General features: G+C 55.3%; 3 protein-coding genes and 1 non-coding gene across 4 annotated transcripts in view; 3 read left to right on the forward strand and 1 right to left on the reverse strand.

Moving 5' to 3' along the window:
• Positions 1 to 15,089, forward strand: part of LOC113426467 (kelch-like protein 6) — a 90,233-nt gene that overhangs the window by 23,494 nt on the left and 51,650 nt on the right. The gene's annotated exons all lie outside the window — the stretch shown is intronic.
• LOC113426464 (interferon lambda-3-like) lies at positions 1,894 to 4,737 on the forward strand. Its single transcript, XM_026688830.2, has 5 exons — positions 1,894 to 2,202; positions 3,182 to 3,274; positions 3,402 to 3,545; positions 3,654 to 3,743; positions 4,506 to 4,737. Exons 1-5 carry the CDS (start codon positions 1,894 to 1,896, stop codon positions 4,626 to 4,628), a joined length of 759 nt encoding a protein of 252 aa, XP_026544615.2. The 3' UTR covers positions 4,629 to 4,737.
• On the reverse strand, positions 9,145 to 9,285 carry LOC113426486 (U4 spliceosomal RNA). Its single transcript, XR_003372705.1, has one exon. It is a non-coding gene; the product is annotated as a U4 spliceosomal RNA (small nuclear RNA).
• Positions 10,297 to 11,738, forward strand: SYCN (syncollin). The gene has a single exon (XM_026688849.2). The coding sequence runs from the start codon at positions 10,828 to 10,830 to the stop codon at positions 11,233 to 11,235; it is 408 nt and encodes a 135-aa protein (XP_026544634.1). The 5' UTR covers positions 10,297 to 10,827; the 3' UTR covers positions 11,236 to 11,738.

The following is a 15,089-nucleotide window of genomic DNA, read 5'->3' on the forward strand; positions in this document are numbered from 1 at the left end:
ATTTTGTAGTTGAATCTAGACCTCAAAGGAGCCCAAAATTTCTGCTGCTAAGCGAGATATTGGTTAAGTGAGTTTTGCCCTGTTTTATGGCCTTTTTGGCCATAGTTGTGAAGTGAATCACTGCAGGTGTCGGCTTAGTAACAGGTTGTGAGGTGAATCCAGTGTCCCCATGGACTTTGCTTGTCAGGCGGTTGCAAAGAAGGACCCTGCGACCATCATAAATATGACATCCAGTTGCCAAGCGTCCCAATTTTGATCACCTGACCCTGGGAGAGGCAACGGTCATAAACGTGAAAAATGGTTATAAGTCTCTTTTTTCAGCACTTGACAACTCTGAGCGCTCACTAAGTGAGCTGTTGCAAGTTGAAGGTTCAGGCCCAGAATTGTCACTTGTCATCTTGACTTTGGGGTTAAAACCCTCTGGACACTCCAGCGACTGGGTGGAGCACAAGGAACCCACCGCCTCTCCCCCCTTCCTTCGCAGTACAAAATTAACATTAGGCGGACCATCCCGTAGAGGAAGGCTTAAAGAGGCCAAGGAGAGACGTTCCACTCCTGCTAGGCCCTCAGGGACCCTCTTCCCTGCTGCCCCCACCCCCAATCCCGTGGGGCCTGGCGTCCTAACTGTCCAATTTCTCAACTTCCCAACGCAAACGTACCCACAGAGAAGTAACTGAAGCCCTGAGCAGTGACAAACGGCTCGGCCGAGGGAGCGAGGACTGGGGAGGCCAAGCAATGACCTTTAGCTCTGGGCCAAGGAGTCCTCCGGGCATCCTCAGCCTGGCGGTTTCCTTGCCAACGTTTCCTTACCCAACTGGGTAACTTCACCAGTGAGAGTAGTGGGAGGTTTGCTACCTGTTTCTATACAGCCGTTCACCGTCCCAGAGTTGGCGGAGGTGTGGTTTTCTTCTTGGTAGTGCTTTGACGGAAGTATTGTTTTCAGCTAGATGGGTTTGTCTGGTGTTAAACTTCTGCTGGTCTGGGTTATTGTTTTCCCGTTGATTGTTCCTCTGGTATTAATCCCTGCTTATCTAGGTTTTAATTGCTAAAGTACCAGAAAGTTCCTCCTCCCGTTCACTGAAAAAGGGTTACCAACATCCACCAGACCTTCTAAAACAAGAGTGGCCAACGATGGCCCCTTTGTGACCTGCGGACTTCAATTCCCAGAATTCCTGAGCCTGGCTCAGGAATTCTGGGAGTTGAAGTCCACCCGTCGTAAAGGGGCCAATGTTGCCCAGGCAGAGAAGGGTCCCAGGCACCCTGTCACTTACAACCTGTTGCTCCACCTGGTGCCCTTCCAGGTGTGATGGTCATCCAGCCCAGGAGAAGATAGGGGACCCTTCGGGGGGCCTCCCAATCCAGCAGCCAATGGCCAGGGATAATGGGTCTGTGGTCTGGTCCAAGGGAGGGATGCAAGGTTTATTGTGCGGGGGGTGGCATGAGCTATAGGTCAGGTAGGACCTCCCAATGGGACTTTTAAATCTTGGGGGGTCCTACCCGACCTATAACTCATGCACCCACCCTCACAATCCCCGCAAACCTTGCGTCCCTCCCTCGTCCCTCACCTCAGAGCCCTGACTTGCATGCTGGCCGTCCTCCCTGACCCACAGCAGCTCCTGTGCCCTCCCTCACCTGCGCCAGGCCTCTCATGCACCCCCAGGCCCTCCCTGGCCCTCAGCGCACCTCCCGCCCACCCTCCCTCCCCTCCCCCACCCAGTAGCAGCCACTCACCCGCTTGCTGGCCTTGGACTTGTGGGAATCTGGCAGGGAGCATTGGAAAATCGATCCCGGCTGACCACGGTGCTTCCTCGGCCACAATTCTGCCAAATTCCCATTCCCCTGGAGTCGCGGGTCCCAGAGTTTGGATGCACTCCGTAAGTTAGCCCGTTCAAGATGATCCTGGTTCAAAACCTGATGCCCCAGGATGGTCTTTGTTGCCCGGGGGAAGGCCAGACAGACAGACAGAAAGACAGACAGACAGACAGACAGAGGGGTCTTTGGGGGTGTTGCGTCTTGCCAGGGAGAAGCTGCCCTCCTCTAACCGCCTCCTTTGCTGCAGGGGCCAGGAAGTGGCTGCTGGGGCCTCTTGCCCTCGTGGTGCTGCTGCAAGTCGCCCGGGTGCAGAGCCGGCCCACCGGATCCTGCCCTTTCCCCCAAATACCGGAGCATTCAAGCGCCTTTAGGCAACTCAGGAACCAATACGTAAGTCCGGGGCCGGCTTCGGCTGGGGAGGATGGGCTTTCATCACTGGGGGAGGGAAGGGTCTGGGTTGGGACCGCCCTCTGGAAGCTCCTGGGGTGGGGGAAGCCCCTGGACAGAGGCCCCTTGGAGCTCAGGAAGGGATGGATCCTGAGGGACAGACAGTCGGGGAGGCCCTCCCAGCCCTGGCCGTTGAAAGTCAAGTCTCGGAAGGTGGTTTGTTTTTATTTATTTTTAAAAATGTATTGGCCGCCCATCTTACCACAGAGTAACTCTGGGCATCTTATAAAATATAACTTTGGATTAGGACGAGAGAGAGAGTGAGAGAAGGAGGGAGAGAGAGAGGAGGGAGGGAGGGAGAGAGGGAGGAGAGAGAGGGAGGGAGGGAGGGAGGAGAGAGAGAGAGAGAGAGGGAGGGAGGGAGAGAGAGGGAGGGAGGGAGGAGGGAGGGAGAGAGGAGAGAGAGGGGGAGAGAGAGAGGGAGGAGAGGGAGGGAGGAGGGAAGGAGGAGGGAGGGAGGGAGGGAAGGAGGAGAGGGGGAGGGAGGGAAGAGAGAGAGGGAGAGAGGGAGGAGGGAAGGAGGAGAGGGGGAGGGAGGGAGGGAGAGAGAGGAGAGGGGGGGAGGGAGAGGGGGAGGGGAGAGGAGGGGAGAGAGAGAGGGAGGGGGGGAGAGAGAGGGAGGGAGAGATGGAGGGAGGGAGAGAGAGAGAGAGAGGGAGGGAGGGAGAGGTTAGAAAGGTCTTGCAAAGGCAGCCGTTGTGACCGGTCCATCGCGCCCTCTGTCCCCTGTCCCGGCCTCGGGAGCGTCCTGGAGCCCCGGCAGCAGCCATACCAGCCAGGCTGCCCCACCAGATGGGCCAGTTGAGCCGGGGCCAGGAGAGAAGGCCTGGCAACCCACCCAGAGCCCCCAGGGCAGCCCTGCAGCCTCTCCTCTCTCTTCCCGGTATTTCAAGGCGGCTTCCCTCTTCCTTCCCAATTCCAGGAGGACGAGAGGTTCAAAGGGAGCGAACCCTGGAAAAACTGCACCCGCTTCCACCTCCGCTTCCCCCGAGGGAAGATGCACCACTTGAGGAACGTAAGTGACCGACCTCGGGAAGGGGAGATCCTGCCCAGCTGGAATCCGTCCCCTCCCTGCTTTGTGCCCTCCAAAAACTCCGCTTGGAATAGTCCAAAAGAACCAAGTACCCACTTTTTTTTGGTAGAAATGGGACAGGATGGAGGCCGTGGAGGCTGAACTGGCCCTGGTGGTGCCCGTTTTGCAGAACATCAGTGAACCTGCCTTCTCCAAACAGGCGTCCAAGGTTTTGGAGTTTCTACATCCGCTCTGGGAGGCTCTGGGCACCTGTGTAAGTCCTGCCCTGTGCGGGGGGCTCTTCCCCCCCCCCGGCCACCTCTGGGGTCCAGAGGGAAAGGCAGCCCTGACTCAGCCCCTTCCTCTCTTTTCTCTTTTTCAGATCAGGCACAAACCCCCCCACGGGAAGAAGTCCAGCCTCCTCCAGCAGTTCAAGGAAGAGACCCAGCAGTTCAAGGCCAGGAGCGTCCAGGTGAGCAACGCAGGTGCCCAACTCCGTCTGAACATCCTCACTCAGGCGGGCAGGCAAGGAGCTCCGGAACTGAGCTTAGTGCCCAGATAAGGCAGACCCCCTTATGTAGACCCCGGTCTCTGCGGGCTAATGAACAAGGGCTCCCGACAGTCCCCCTGCTCCCGTTTCCTGGGCTTGGGGCGAAAGTGTTTGTCCAGGCATTTGGACGGTTTAGTGTTTCAGTAGTCCAGGCTACCTGCCTAGGTATGTGGGTTTAATTGCTTTTATTGTTCGATGGGTTTTAAAAGGCTCCTGGAGTCTAATCCAACGTTTTCCAAACTTGGCACCTTTTAAGAGTTGTGGACTTCGATGTCCACAATTCATGCTGGCTGGGGAATTCTGGGAGTGGAGTTCCACACCCATCTTAAAGGGAAAACCGGGGGTCTCGTGGAGGGCTCTCTCTAAACTTGGCCACTTTAAGACTCGGGGGCTTCAACTCCCAGAATTCCCCAGCCAGCTTTATTTGTGGGAGCTGAAGCCCACCCACCCGTCCTGGCTGGAGAATTCAGGGCATCGAAGTCCAAAAGTCTTCAAAGCTGCCAAGTTTGGAGAGCCCCAGTCTAATGGGACAGGCCCCTCTAACAAAGGGGTCCAAGCCCCTTCAGTCTTGAGGTGGGTTGGGCTCCTTGATGGATCTGCTACCTGTGGCGCCTCCCCACCTGAAGTCGGGGGGAGCCACAGGGCAGAGGATTCATCCACCTCTGCTCGTTTCCTTCTGTCCAGCCATCGCCAAAGTGCCTGGAGGCAGCGGTTGGCCTCAACATCGTGCGTCTCCTGGAAGAGGACATTGGGCAGCTCCGGCACCTCTTCCGCCACCACTCCCGGGCCACCACCCGCCGAGGCTAGATCCTGCGGAGGCCCCTGTGCCCGGCCAAGGCTGCCAAGACCAGGAAAGCAGCCGGAAACCACCCCGACTCCGACTCCTCCACAAATGACATCCCTCTACTACCAAATGTCCTTCAGAGGAACCGGGGTCAAGGCAGCTGCGGACTGTCCTGTATGCCACACACTCACCTCTACACGGTGACCTGCAGACGCCTTGGGGATGATGGACACTGTTGCCCCACGTGCCTGAAGGCCACCAGGCTGGAGGAAGTCTTGACGCTGGAACGATCCGAGTGGAGCTCTGGATTCCCAAGCAGGCTTTTTTCACGGGTTATTTGTCTTATTTATGTCCCCCTCCTTCCCCCCCAAAGAGCCACGTCTGGCTAAAGGGTGCCTTTTTGCAAGCATGCCAGGCTCCCCTGCTCCTGCCAGAGGTTCCTGGTGAACCTTTCCTGCATCCTGTGGTGCCATGTTGGCCCTTCTCCCCTGCCAGGAGAGGCGGTCCCTCGAGGGCCTGGTGAAAAACGGCGTGTTTGCAAAACTCCGATAGCCCAGCGTGGTAAAAGGGCTGCTATATTTATGTAATTTATTTTAATCTTCCTGGATCTGAAATTAACAAGTTTGGGGGGAGGGAGAGACCCATTATTTAAAGTGAGTTGTATTCCTAAAATAAGAATGTTATTTATTCATGCCTCGCCTTCTGCCCAGAACAGTTGTAATTTCAAAATAATTCTAAAAGGGAGCTATAAGTGAGCTCACCTCCCAAGCAAGGCAGCCAGCCGTGGGGAGGGGATTCTTCTGGAGGAATCAGCAGCCCGGTTGGATCCGCACTCCGCACCCGAGAGATCCGAAGGGGCTGCTCTGAGGATCGGGGGCAGCTCCCTTCAGAGAGAACGGCTCTCCAGGAGCAGAAGGCCAAGAGGCGGCGGCAGCAGCAGCAGCCTTGACAGGGAGACGACTTTCTGCCCTGGCACCCAAGGGACTTAAAACGTTGTTAATGCTGTAGCCGTAATTCGGTTTCACAAGCTGCCATTTCCTTACAAAGGATGAGGTGACAAGAATTCGGCTGACGGACCAAAGAACAGAACTGTATGTTGCTCTTGAAATGATAATGTATCTGTTATTTGTTATTTTTATAGACAATCCAATGCTATTTATTAAATTTTATACCATGCCAACAGAATTAGCACCTGCCTTGTTTTTTTATAATGTACTAAACACCCAGGAGGGAAGGAGGGAGGAAAATAGGGAGATGGATGGACGGACGGACAGACGGGAGGACCCTCAGCTCTTGTCTTGGGGACACGGTTGGGAGCCAGGAGGCGTCTCAGGAGAAGCCCAACAAAGCAGCCGGATCAACTCGATCCGCTTGGCCCCCTCCAGACAGGACGACAAAATCTGGTTTTCTTCACGTGCCTCAACCAAGCTGCATTTGCAAACTATGCCAAAGCAGAGAGCGACGTTTTGTTCCCGTGACCTGCTAAGCCAAAACCAAACCCTCTTTGGGCTGGTTCTGGGGCGCAAACCAGATGTGGAACTTACCCGGTTAAGCTGGCCCCTGCAAGCCCCTCCCTCCCCCCCCAGCCTAGGATCTTGCCCTCCAAGAACATCTTCTTCTCCTGAACAGCCTCCCTTGTGCCGCTCTCCTTGACTGGGTTAGTACTACAGCTCCCATCAGCCCCACTAAGCAATGGGAAGCCGCTGGCTGGGGAATTCTGGGAGTTGAAGTCCACTAGTCTTAAGGAGGCCGTGGTTGGAGGGCCCTGCTCCTGATGGCTTGGCTGGCAGGCAGCGTCATGCCAAGCTGAAGCCCACCGGGGCACCTTGCCTACCAGACCCAGAGCAGCTGCCTGCCACTGGCAAGGGGGCTCCCTGGGAGTGTTACAGGTTCAATTGCAGAGCCACCATCTTGACTTTTTTGACCACCCTTTGGATCCCTCTCCTCCCTCCCTCCCTTCCTCCTGCACCCCGACGGCTCGCTTTCAACCCACCCGTGGCATCTGTGGGTGGTTCTCTGCTCTCCCTCTCTAGGAATCTCTTGGCAAAGGGCCACCTTTCCGCCAACAAGCCATGAGATTCTGGATCTGGCATCGTCACCCAACGGTTTCGTTCCTGTCCAACAGCTGCAAATTCTGCCGGCAAGGAAAGGCTGCTGAGAATTGTTTTAACTTAATGCCAGCATTAATCACCCAGGAGCTCAGGATGCATTGATGGGATTAGTAATTTCTCCCCCCCACCCAGACACACATATGTAATTCGATTAAACACCTTCACTTTTTTGGGTTTAAATAAATTAAGTCTTCCCATCTGCTGTCAAAATGCTCAGGGTTAGGCTAATGGGGGGAGTGGAAGCGGGGGGGCTTCTGAGCCCCACTTGGGAGTCAGGGACGCAGCTCCTTGCTGCAGGGGAAGCAGCGAAGGAAATGGCCTCAGATCCTCCCAGAGAGAAATGCCAAATGCAGGTGGTCCTCAACTCACGAGACCATAATGGAGCCCCCAACCCAACTTGCTCAGTGAGAAATTGTCAAGTGCCTCACTCACTTGTCTTACTTTACGACTTTTCTTGCCACGGTTGTTGAGTGAATCCGTGGTCCCTACTGAGTTTGCCAGGAGGTCGCAGAAGCAGATCACCCACTGCAACCGTCGTAACTATGAACCAGCGGCCAAGACGAACGGTTGCAGGTCAAGGCCCACCTGTACTCCATAGACAGAGGGGGTGGGGGTGGTTTTTTCCTGCCATTCCATGATCTGCTCTAGCACGTTCTTTTGGAAAACTCGCTTCCCATGTGGGAGACGGTCTTTTAAAAACAGCCCTTCCTTTTTTTCAGGTCGGGTAAAAATCCCTGGACTGCAATCGATTTTTGGCCAGGGATAGCAGGACTCGTCCCACATGGGAAGAAGAGACGTCTTCGACTCAGGTTAAAGTAGAACAATAGACCACCCCAATGGGCCTCAACCAGAAGATGGGTGGAGCTCAGCTCCCAGAATCCCCCAGCCTGCATGCTAATTAGCCTGAAGAGGGGCTGAGTTGAAGCCCACCCACCCTAACAGTTGCCAAGACTGAGAAAGGCCAGGTCGTCCTCTCAGCTCCAGAGGGCATCGCCTGCTCTTTTCCTGAGGCTCTACATTTTGGTTTCAACACACAAAAGTCAGCCTTTCTCTCTTGCTTGCTGCTCCCAAACCCTTCCGACTTTAAAGCCAGGTGAGAAATGTTTGTAATGTTTGTACCCAACAGCAGCCAAGCGGTTCACAGACTGCAGATCCAACATCCCTTCCCTTCCCGCTGCTTTGCTCGCTTCGGTGCTCTTCATGATGGCTCAAAGCTAGAACAAGTAGTAAAACATCCAGCCACGACTGAAGCAGAACAAAGCAGCGGAAAAGGCTGGGCACAATGCTGTGTGTAGCGAGAGAGCCCTCGGGAGAGGGAGGAACATCCTGCAAATCACCCAGGTTATCCCAAACAAAGCACTGAAAAAAAGAAGCCATTAAAGCTTTTCCCAGCACTCCTGCCGGTTGCTTCCATTCATTGCAGTCCCACAAAGCTGTTTCGTGGCAATAAAGGTAATTTGTGACTCTACCTTACCGAGCAGGAGCTTCCAAGGGAGTAAACAAAGCTTGTCAGACACAAACAAAACATCTATTAGCTTCCCCCTCCTTGCAAAGCAGGCCCACCGTCTAGAAACTTCTATGCCTCCTCGCAACCCAAGGGGGGCAGGGATGAAACCACCTCTGTGACGCCAACCATGACCACAGGGGGGCCCATCTTCCCCACCCAATGCCCCTCTCCACTACTGTGCCCACAAATGGGCCACAAATATTCGGGATAAAATAAAAACATTTCTACCAATAGAAAAAAAATATTTGCAGCTCCTTGGTGAACTGTGGGGTCCTTGGTAGCTCTGAGTTCGATCGCTTTCTTTTGCTTTCTTGCAGACGTTTCCTGAATCAAGTAGTCAGCATCACCAGTGGGGGGGAGGAGGGGGGGGTCCTTGGTGATCTCCTGTGGTGGTTTTCTTGCAGACGTTTCATTACCAAAGTAGGTAACATCAATGCTAGAGGGGAGGGGGGGTTAACCTACCACCAACTCCAGAGAGCACTGGGGACCCTACAGTCCTCCCCCATCTCAACCCCCTTCCCTTCTAGCACTGATAATGTTACCTAGTCGGATAATGAAACGGTTCCAAGAAGCGCAGAGGGCACCCAGGACCTCACAGCCCCTGCGCTTTTCCCCGCTCTTCAAGGCCACTGGGGTGGCTAAAGGCAGCGGAGTAATTCTGGGACCTGAAAAAGCCATGAAGCATTTCCCACGCGCAAGGACGAAACCCGGGTTCACTGGAAGCCGGGCTAAAAGGAGGTACCAACGGCCGGCATTCCAGCGGAGGGATTCCTTCCGCTTATAAGTAGTCGCCGGGGTTCCAAACGCTCGTGAGAGCGCGCCGCACAGCCGTAAATAACAGAGAAGTAGCAGAGCTACGCAACTTTACCCACAGGCCTCAAGCACCGCTTTTTCCTACTTTTAGCAACCGAGAAAGTTCAGTCTCCGTAGAGACCGTCAAAAATTGCCATTGCCGACTATATTTCAAGTCGTCAAGGCGGGGTATTGGGAAAAGTTTTCAATTAGCAATAATCGCGCCTCGGATAAACCTCATTGGCTACGATACTGCCACTGCGCAAAGCTAAAGAGGAATTCTGCCGGCACAGCCGCCCTCCTGCTGGAAGCTTTCTCAGGTGAGAGTGAGCCTGCCCAGACAACCGCTTGAGGAACCAAGAGAAGCACCTCGACGGCGTTTTAGATGCGCGTCTTCTTCTGAGACGATTTTGGGAGGAATTGCCCGCTTGTCTCCTATATTTTATCCCAAATCGGTGGCCGCAAAGGATTCTGGTCTCCGCATGCATATTAGGAAAGGTGCGGCGGGAGGCTGGGATGAAAACATGACGCAAAAAAGAAGGCGGAGCAAACGCCGTTGAAAGTTCGGCGAAAGCGACCGTAAACCAATCGCGATGAAGAGAGGCGGGGCGAAGTGGGAGCCAAGGCCCCGCCTCCCAGTCCCTGACCGCGCCGAGTATTCGGTTAATTGGGTTTTTTTTTTTTTGGCTGGGTCGATTTCTGCTTTTTTCTGTCTTTTTTTGCTCTCAGTGGCGAAGAAGCCTCGCTTTCCTCCCCCAGCCACGCGTGGCTCCCGACCTTCAGGACTTTGCACCACGAAGGTGGCTCCCACCCGGGTGGCTTCCCTTCTGGCGCGCTGCTTCGGACTACACCGCCCATCATCCCTGGCCACAGCCCTGTTGGGTGCTGCCCAAAGCCCCCGAGCAGATCCGGCTCCCTTCACCGCTCCCCACTCGTGGAAACCCAGCCCGGCCCCTCGCGGGATGTAGCCCAAGTCAGATTGCGAGCCAAGCCCCTCGCCAGAAAGCCCCACCTGAGACGCGTGGGGAGGGAAGGGGGCTTGAGGCGAACGCAAAGCGAGGAGCCTGCTTTCCCAAAGTGACCCTTTCCACGGGCGCCTGTGGGGAGATTCGGAGCAAAGGGACCGGCCCCTGGGTGGGGTGCTGAGCCTGCAGACTTAGCCACGCAAGCCCACCCACCCGCTTCTCTGGAACCCACAGTACGTGGAGGGGAGCTTGCCAGAGAACCAGGGTTGCAAATGGAAGCTCCCCGCCATGAGTTTCAAGATGGGATGGGATGGGGGGATGGGGGGGGGCTGAAGGTGGTGGGGGCCCTCTGTCTGCAGTGGGAAAGCCACAGCTGGGCCCTGGGAGAGTCAGCAGCTGAGAGGAAGATTCCCAGGTGGGAAGATAAGGCTGGCCCCTGGAAGAGATCCAAGCTCTTCCCTCATGCCAGCTTGGCAGCCAGAGAGGGCAGCAATGGCCGTTCATGCAATCCAGATGACAAAGGGAGGAAGGGCCCAGCTGCATAGGGACATGTGGACCTCCCACCAGGGTACCTGCATCGGTAGGTCTCAGTTTGGCCTCTCAGAAGGGCCCGTGAGAGGCTGCAAGGCAAACATGCCAAGTTGGCATGAGGTAGGCCTTGGCACCTGGCATATCTCCTTGAGCCACCAAGGCTGCCTTTGAAGCTGGGCACCCGGCTGGCCTCTTCCCTGCTGCGACCTTGGAGCTGGGCCCATGTTCCGATGGCTGACCTTGGGCCTGCAGTGCCCAGAGGGGCACAGCACTATAAAGCCGCCCTCTGGCTGAAGGACTGGACACTCTGGCCAAGATGAAGGCTTTGCTCAGCACCCTCCTCCTCCTCCCGCTGCTCTTTGCCACTGGCCAGGCCCAGTGCCCGGCCCCCACCGACCTCCAGAACCCGCACCCCAACGGCACCAAGGTGTGTGCCCAGATGTACACGGACAACAGCCCCTACTACGACCTCTGCTGCGGCGGGAGCCTCCTGATGGTCTTGGCGGGTGACGACCAGCCCTACATGCCCACGGCGTTCAACAACCAGGTCTCCTCGCTGGTGGTGGGCCAGCGCTGTGAGCTGACCGTCTGGTACCGGAAGGGCAAGGCGGGCAGCACGCGGGTGTTCAAAGCCGGGGCCTACCCACGCCTGCAGGAGTTCAAGAGGGCCCTCTTCAGCAACTGGGACAACGCCATCTCCGCTTACTACTGCAAGTGCAAATGAGTCGGCTCGGCCTGAGCCAAGAAGGGAGCTGCCCCTATCCTGCCTGTCCTCGCTCAGGTGACCCCCCCAGAGCCCTCCCCCAACTGAAGGTCCAAAGTACGTGGATGCCACGTCCCCAAATTTCCTGCCCGCAGCAGCTCCGCTGAAGATCTTGGCAGCCCAACGAGAGGCAGGAGAAGAACGGGCACTTCCTCCTGGGAATTGGGCATCCAGACAAGGCAGAAAACCAGGGCCGGCAAGGGCAGTTTTTCTCCTGTGGCGAAGAGGGCCTCTCATCGGCCCAGGGGCTTCTCGGCCTCCCCTTTGAGCACCACCAGGACTGCCACCTTGCGTGAAAGATTTGTTCCAGCGGATGCCTTCAGATCTTCGTTCCCCTCCCTCCCGACTTCAAAGGCCTCCCTCTTCCCAAGACCCTCTTGGAGCAGCAGCAGATGGTCCTCCCGCCTGGGCTCGGCCTTTATGGTGGCGCCTCCAAAACCTCATTAAAAGCAAAGCAAGGAGACTCTTAAAAACGTGTCGGCTGTTTTTGCAATTCAAGGTCAGCAGATGTTGAGGGGGTTTCCGTCTCCTTCCTGGGAGCCCCCCGTTTGCTGGACAGGGCTTTAGGGCCGCCATGGGTAAGATTGCAGGTGTGCCCACCAAGGAATGGGGTTCAGTGGGCCCTTTCTCCAAACGTTTGTGGGGTGGGGGGAGAGAAAAAGCTGTAGAAACTGGAGGGTAGGTAGGATTCCTCCGCTTCTCTTTGCTCTGTAATCACAGCCAGCTCAGCCAGAGGGGGACCAGATATATCCATTGCTCTGGCATGCAGCTGCCGTCATGAGCACTAAAACACCCCTCCCCCTTGCATAGTAAAAAGCCATAAATTTGGGGGGAGGGTTCCAGACTGCAATTCTCAACCCATTTGCTAGAAGCCAGGTGTATTGGACACAGTGACTGCTTATAGGGTGAGTTCACACACCGGCTGCTGTAGGAGCCACATCAGCCGAGTCATGGCTTTAGGGGGTGAGCCTGCTGGCTGCCCCAGGCTGAATCCACAGCCCCACAGCTGCGTCTGATCTCACGGAGCAGCTAATGGGGATGCAGGTAGTGCGAAGAGCTCTGTGTGGAGAGGGAGGGTCTCGGGGGTCTTGTTAACTGGGTCTGCCTGAATGGGGCCCATGGAACCCAGCCCTCTTTCTGCCTGGATCTTCAGACAGGATATGGGACCTTTTAAATGGGATCACAATGCAAATCAAATTCTTTTGCCTCCACTTTTAAGTAGCATGAAGATTGATCTTTGGGAGGGGGGGGAGATCCACCTTAGGTTCCCCTCCAAAGACCCTCCCCCAGTCTAGCAACCACCCACCTAGACCCCTGCTATCAGCCTTGCGAGGTAGTCCAGACAAAAGGCACCCCCTGTTGGACTAACCCAATTGAGGTGTTCTCCGGGTTCCGTTCTATACTGTTTCTTTATCCTACAAGATAACATGATTAACACATTGGTGATATTATATGCCGGCAATTGAAGCTCCAGCAGCTTTCCAAGCGGCCTGGCTCGGCTGCCATGCTGGAAAATCAGAGGAGGGGTCTCCAACCGTGGCAACTTTAAGCCTGGAGGACTGGCTGGGGAATTCTGGGAGTTGAAGTCCTCCAGGCTTAAAGTTGCCACGGTTGGAGACCCCTGTATCAGAGGGTCTCTCTTGGTCCCGTTTGAAATGAGGGGGGGACCTCCCAATGACCCCCTGGCTAGACTGGCCGGCTGCACACAATAGCAGGAAGGGTGGGAGCCCCTCTGCATTCAGCTGGCGTTCCTTTTGCGCAGAAAACCGCCAGGGGCCTTCGCTCTCAAAGAAAAGGGGGATTAGAGCAGCGCCATTTTCTCCTCGTCCCAGAGGAAATCAGAAGAAAGCGCCACGCTAATTAGTAGTGACAGGAGGCCTAAGAGACGTAGAATGACTTTTGCAAACACGTAAGGATTATGATTGCCAATTAATTAGGAAAATTACAGTGTTCCTCCTCCACCTCAAAGCTGGCAGGCCCAACGAGAGGCAACGTCAAAGCACTTGGGGCAGCTCCTTTCCCCCTGGGGAAATTGAATTCAGCCCCGGCAGCAACTTGCGGGAAGCCAGGATAACGTCCCTGCCCTGGAAGGTGGCTCTGATCCGTGGCTGGCCCAGAGACGCTGAATAAACGGGGCTTCGTGCAGGAAACCCACACGGAGGGTTTGCTGAACACAAAAAGGGCCGGAGCAGATCCAGGAAGAATGCAGATTGCCCCAAAGGCTCAGGGAAGGCAAGGTCACACAGACAGAAATAGGTTCCCAAAATCAATGCATTTATTACAATTCCATTTTGGCTGAAGAACTTGACCAGGGGTCCTCAAACTTGGCAACTTTTAAGACTTGTGAACTTCAACTCCCAGAATTCTCCAGCCAGTTCTGGGAGTTGAAGTCCACAAATCTTAAAAGTTGCCATCCCTTGGCCCTCAAAGGGCAGTGGGGGGTCAGCAGGGGCCGTTTCCTGAGGGCCCGAGCCTGAGCAACAGCTTCAAGATGGTTTGGGGGCAATTTATCCTTCATCTGCGGGGAGGCATTTGGAGCTGCAGGACACCCAGCAGGTGCCAGGTGAGGCGATGCAGCTCCCTTTGGTCGTTGGATTCTTTCCTCCATACTTTATACCTGAAATGTGTTTAGTTAAAAGCCCAGGTGTTTTATTACGCAGGCTTTTTTAGTACCTGTCTGCTCAAAGAGCTCAAGGCCCCCCTCCTCCCCACTACAACAGCCCAGCCAGGTAGACTGGCAGCTGGGCGCCATGCAACCCCCTTCCCCAGCCGTACTGCTTTGTCCGGTGTATGGAGGGGGCTGCTCAGTCAGCTCCCATGTTTCTTGGCCGCGGCTGGAGTGGGATGAGCGGCCAGCATCCTTCTTGCCCCGTTGCCAGACTCCTTTCGGGGCTTCTGCTCAAGGCAGGTTTCCAAGGGGTTAATCCCTCTGGGGTTGGTGGGATGACACTGTGGACAATGAAACCTCCCAGGTTGGCAGGATCCTCTCCCTGCAGCTGGACCCTGGCATGGCAGGGACAGAGGCTCTGATGGAACCGTGGCTGAGAACGTCCCAGGGATCCTTAGGCAGGTTCAGCAAATGGGAACCGTGCCCAGGTCAGGGTTGCCCCTTGGAGCCCACAGGTGGCCCCTTGGTTCTCTCCTGCAGCCGAACATGGGAACGGGTGGAGAATTAGGGAGACAGGCTGCAAATACCGCAGCCTTCGGCCCTGGTGCTCCTCTGCGGTCCCCATGCCCAGCACGGCCCCCCCAGCCCTGGGCTCCTGGGGAAGAGGGCTGGCTCAGGCCAGGGAGGGCTGAGGGCTGCTCAAGAGGCCCTCCGTGCATTTCTTTCCCACTTACTCTGCTTCTTGGGCAGATGCCGACATTTAAACCTTGAAAGGGATTCCCTCTTCTGTGAAGAGAGACCAGGTGACTTTGCTGCTGCTTCTGTAGCTTTTTCTTAAACATGTCAGCAAGTTGTTTTTTTCTTAAATGAGGGAATTGAACATAAAAGAAATAGCATGCTCTTCTTCTGGAACTATTGAAGGTTACGGTTGACCAGGGCTCCCCAAGACCTGTGGACTTCAACTCCCAGGATTCTCCAGCCAGCTCTGGAGACCTCTGCTGGGTTTTATGGGGGGAAAGGTTCACAACCACCACACTTTCGACACAAAATCCAGACTTTTTATACAAGACCATTCATGGTTAAACTTACTAGAATGAAACACGGATTTTTTTTTTCCAAAGCAATTAAAAAAAATCATTTCAACACTAATACCATTGAGTTACTAAGGGGAGAAAAGAAGAAAATAAAACCAATATAAATAATGTCT

This window comes from Notechis scutatus, chromosome 8, assembly GCF_049901735.1.
Source record: "Notechis scutatus isolate UNSWTSFEM ecotype Mainland chromosome 8, rNotScu1.2, whole genome shotgun sequence".
Classification (NCBI taxonomy): Eukaryota; Metazoa; Chordata; class Lepidosauria; order Squamata; family Elapidae; genus Notechis; species Notechis scutatus.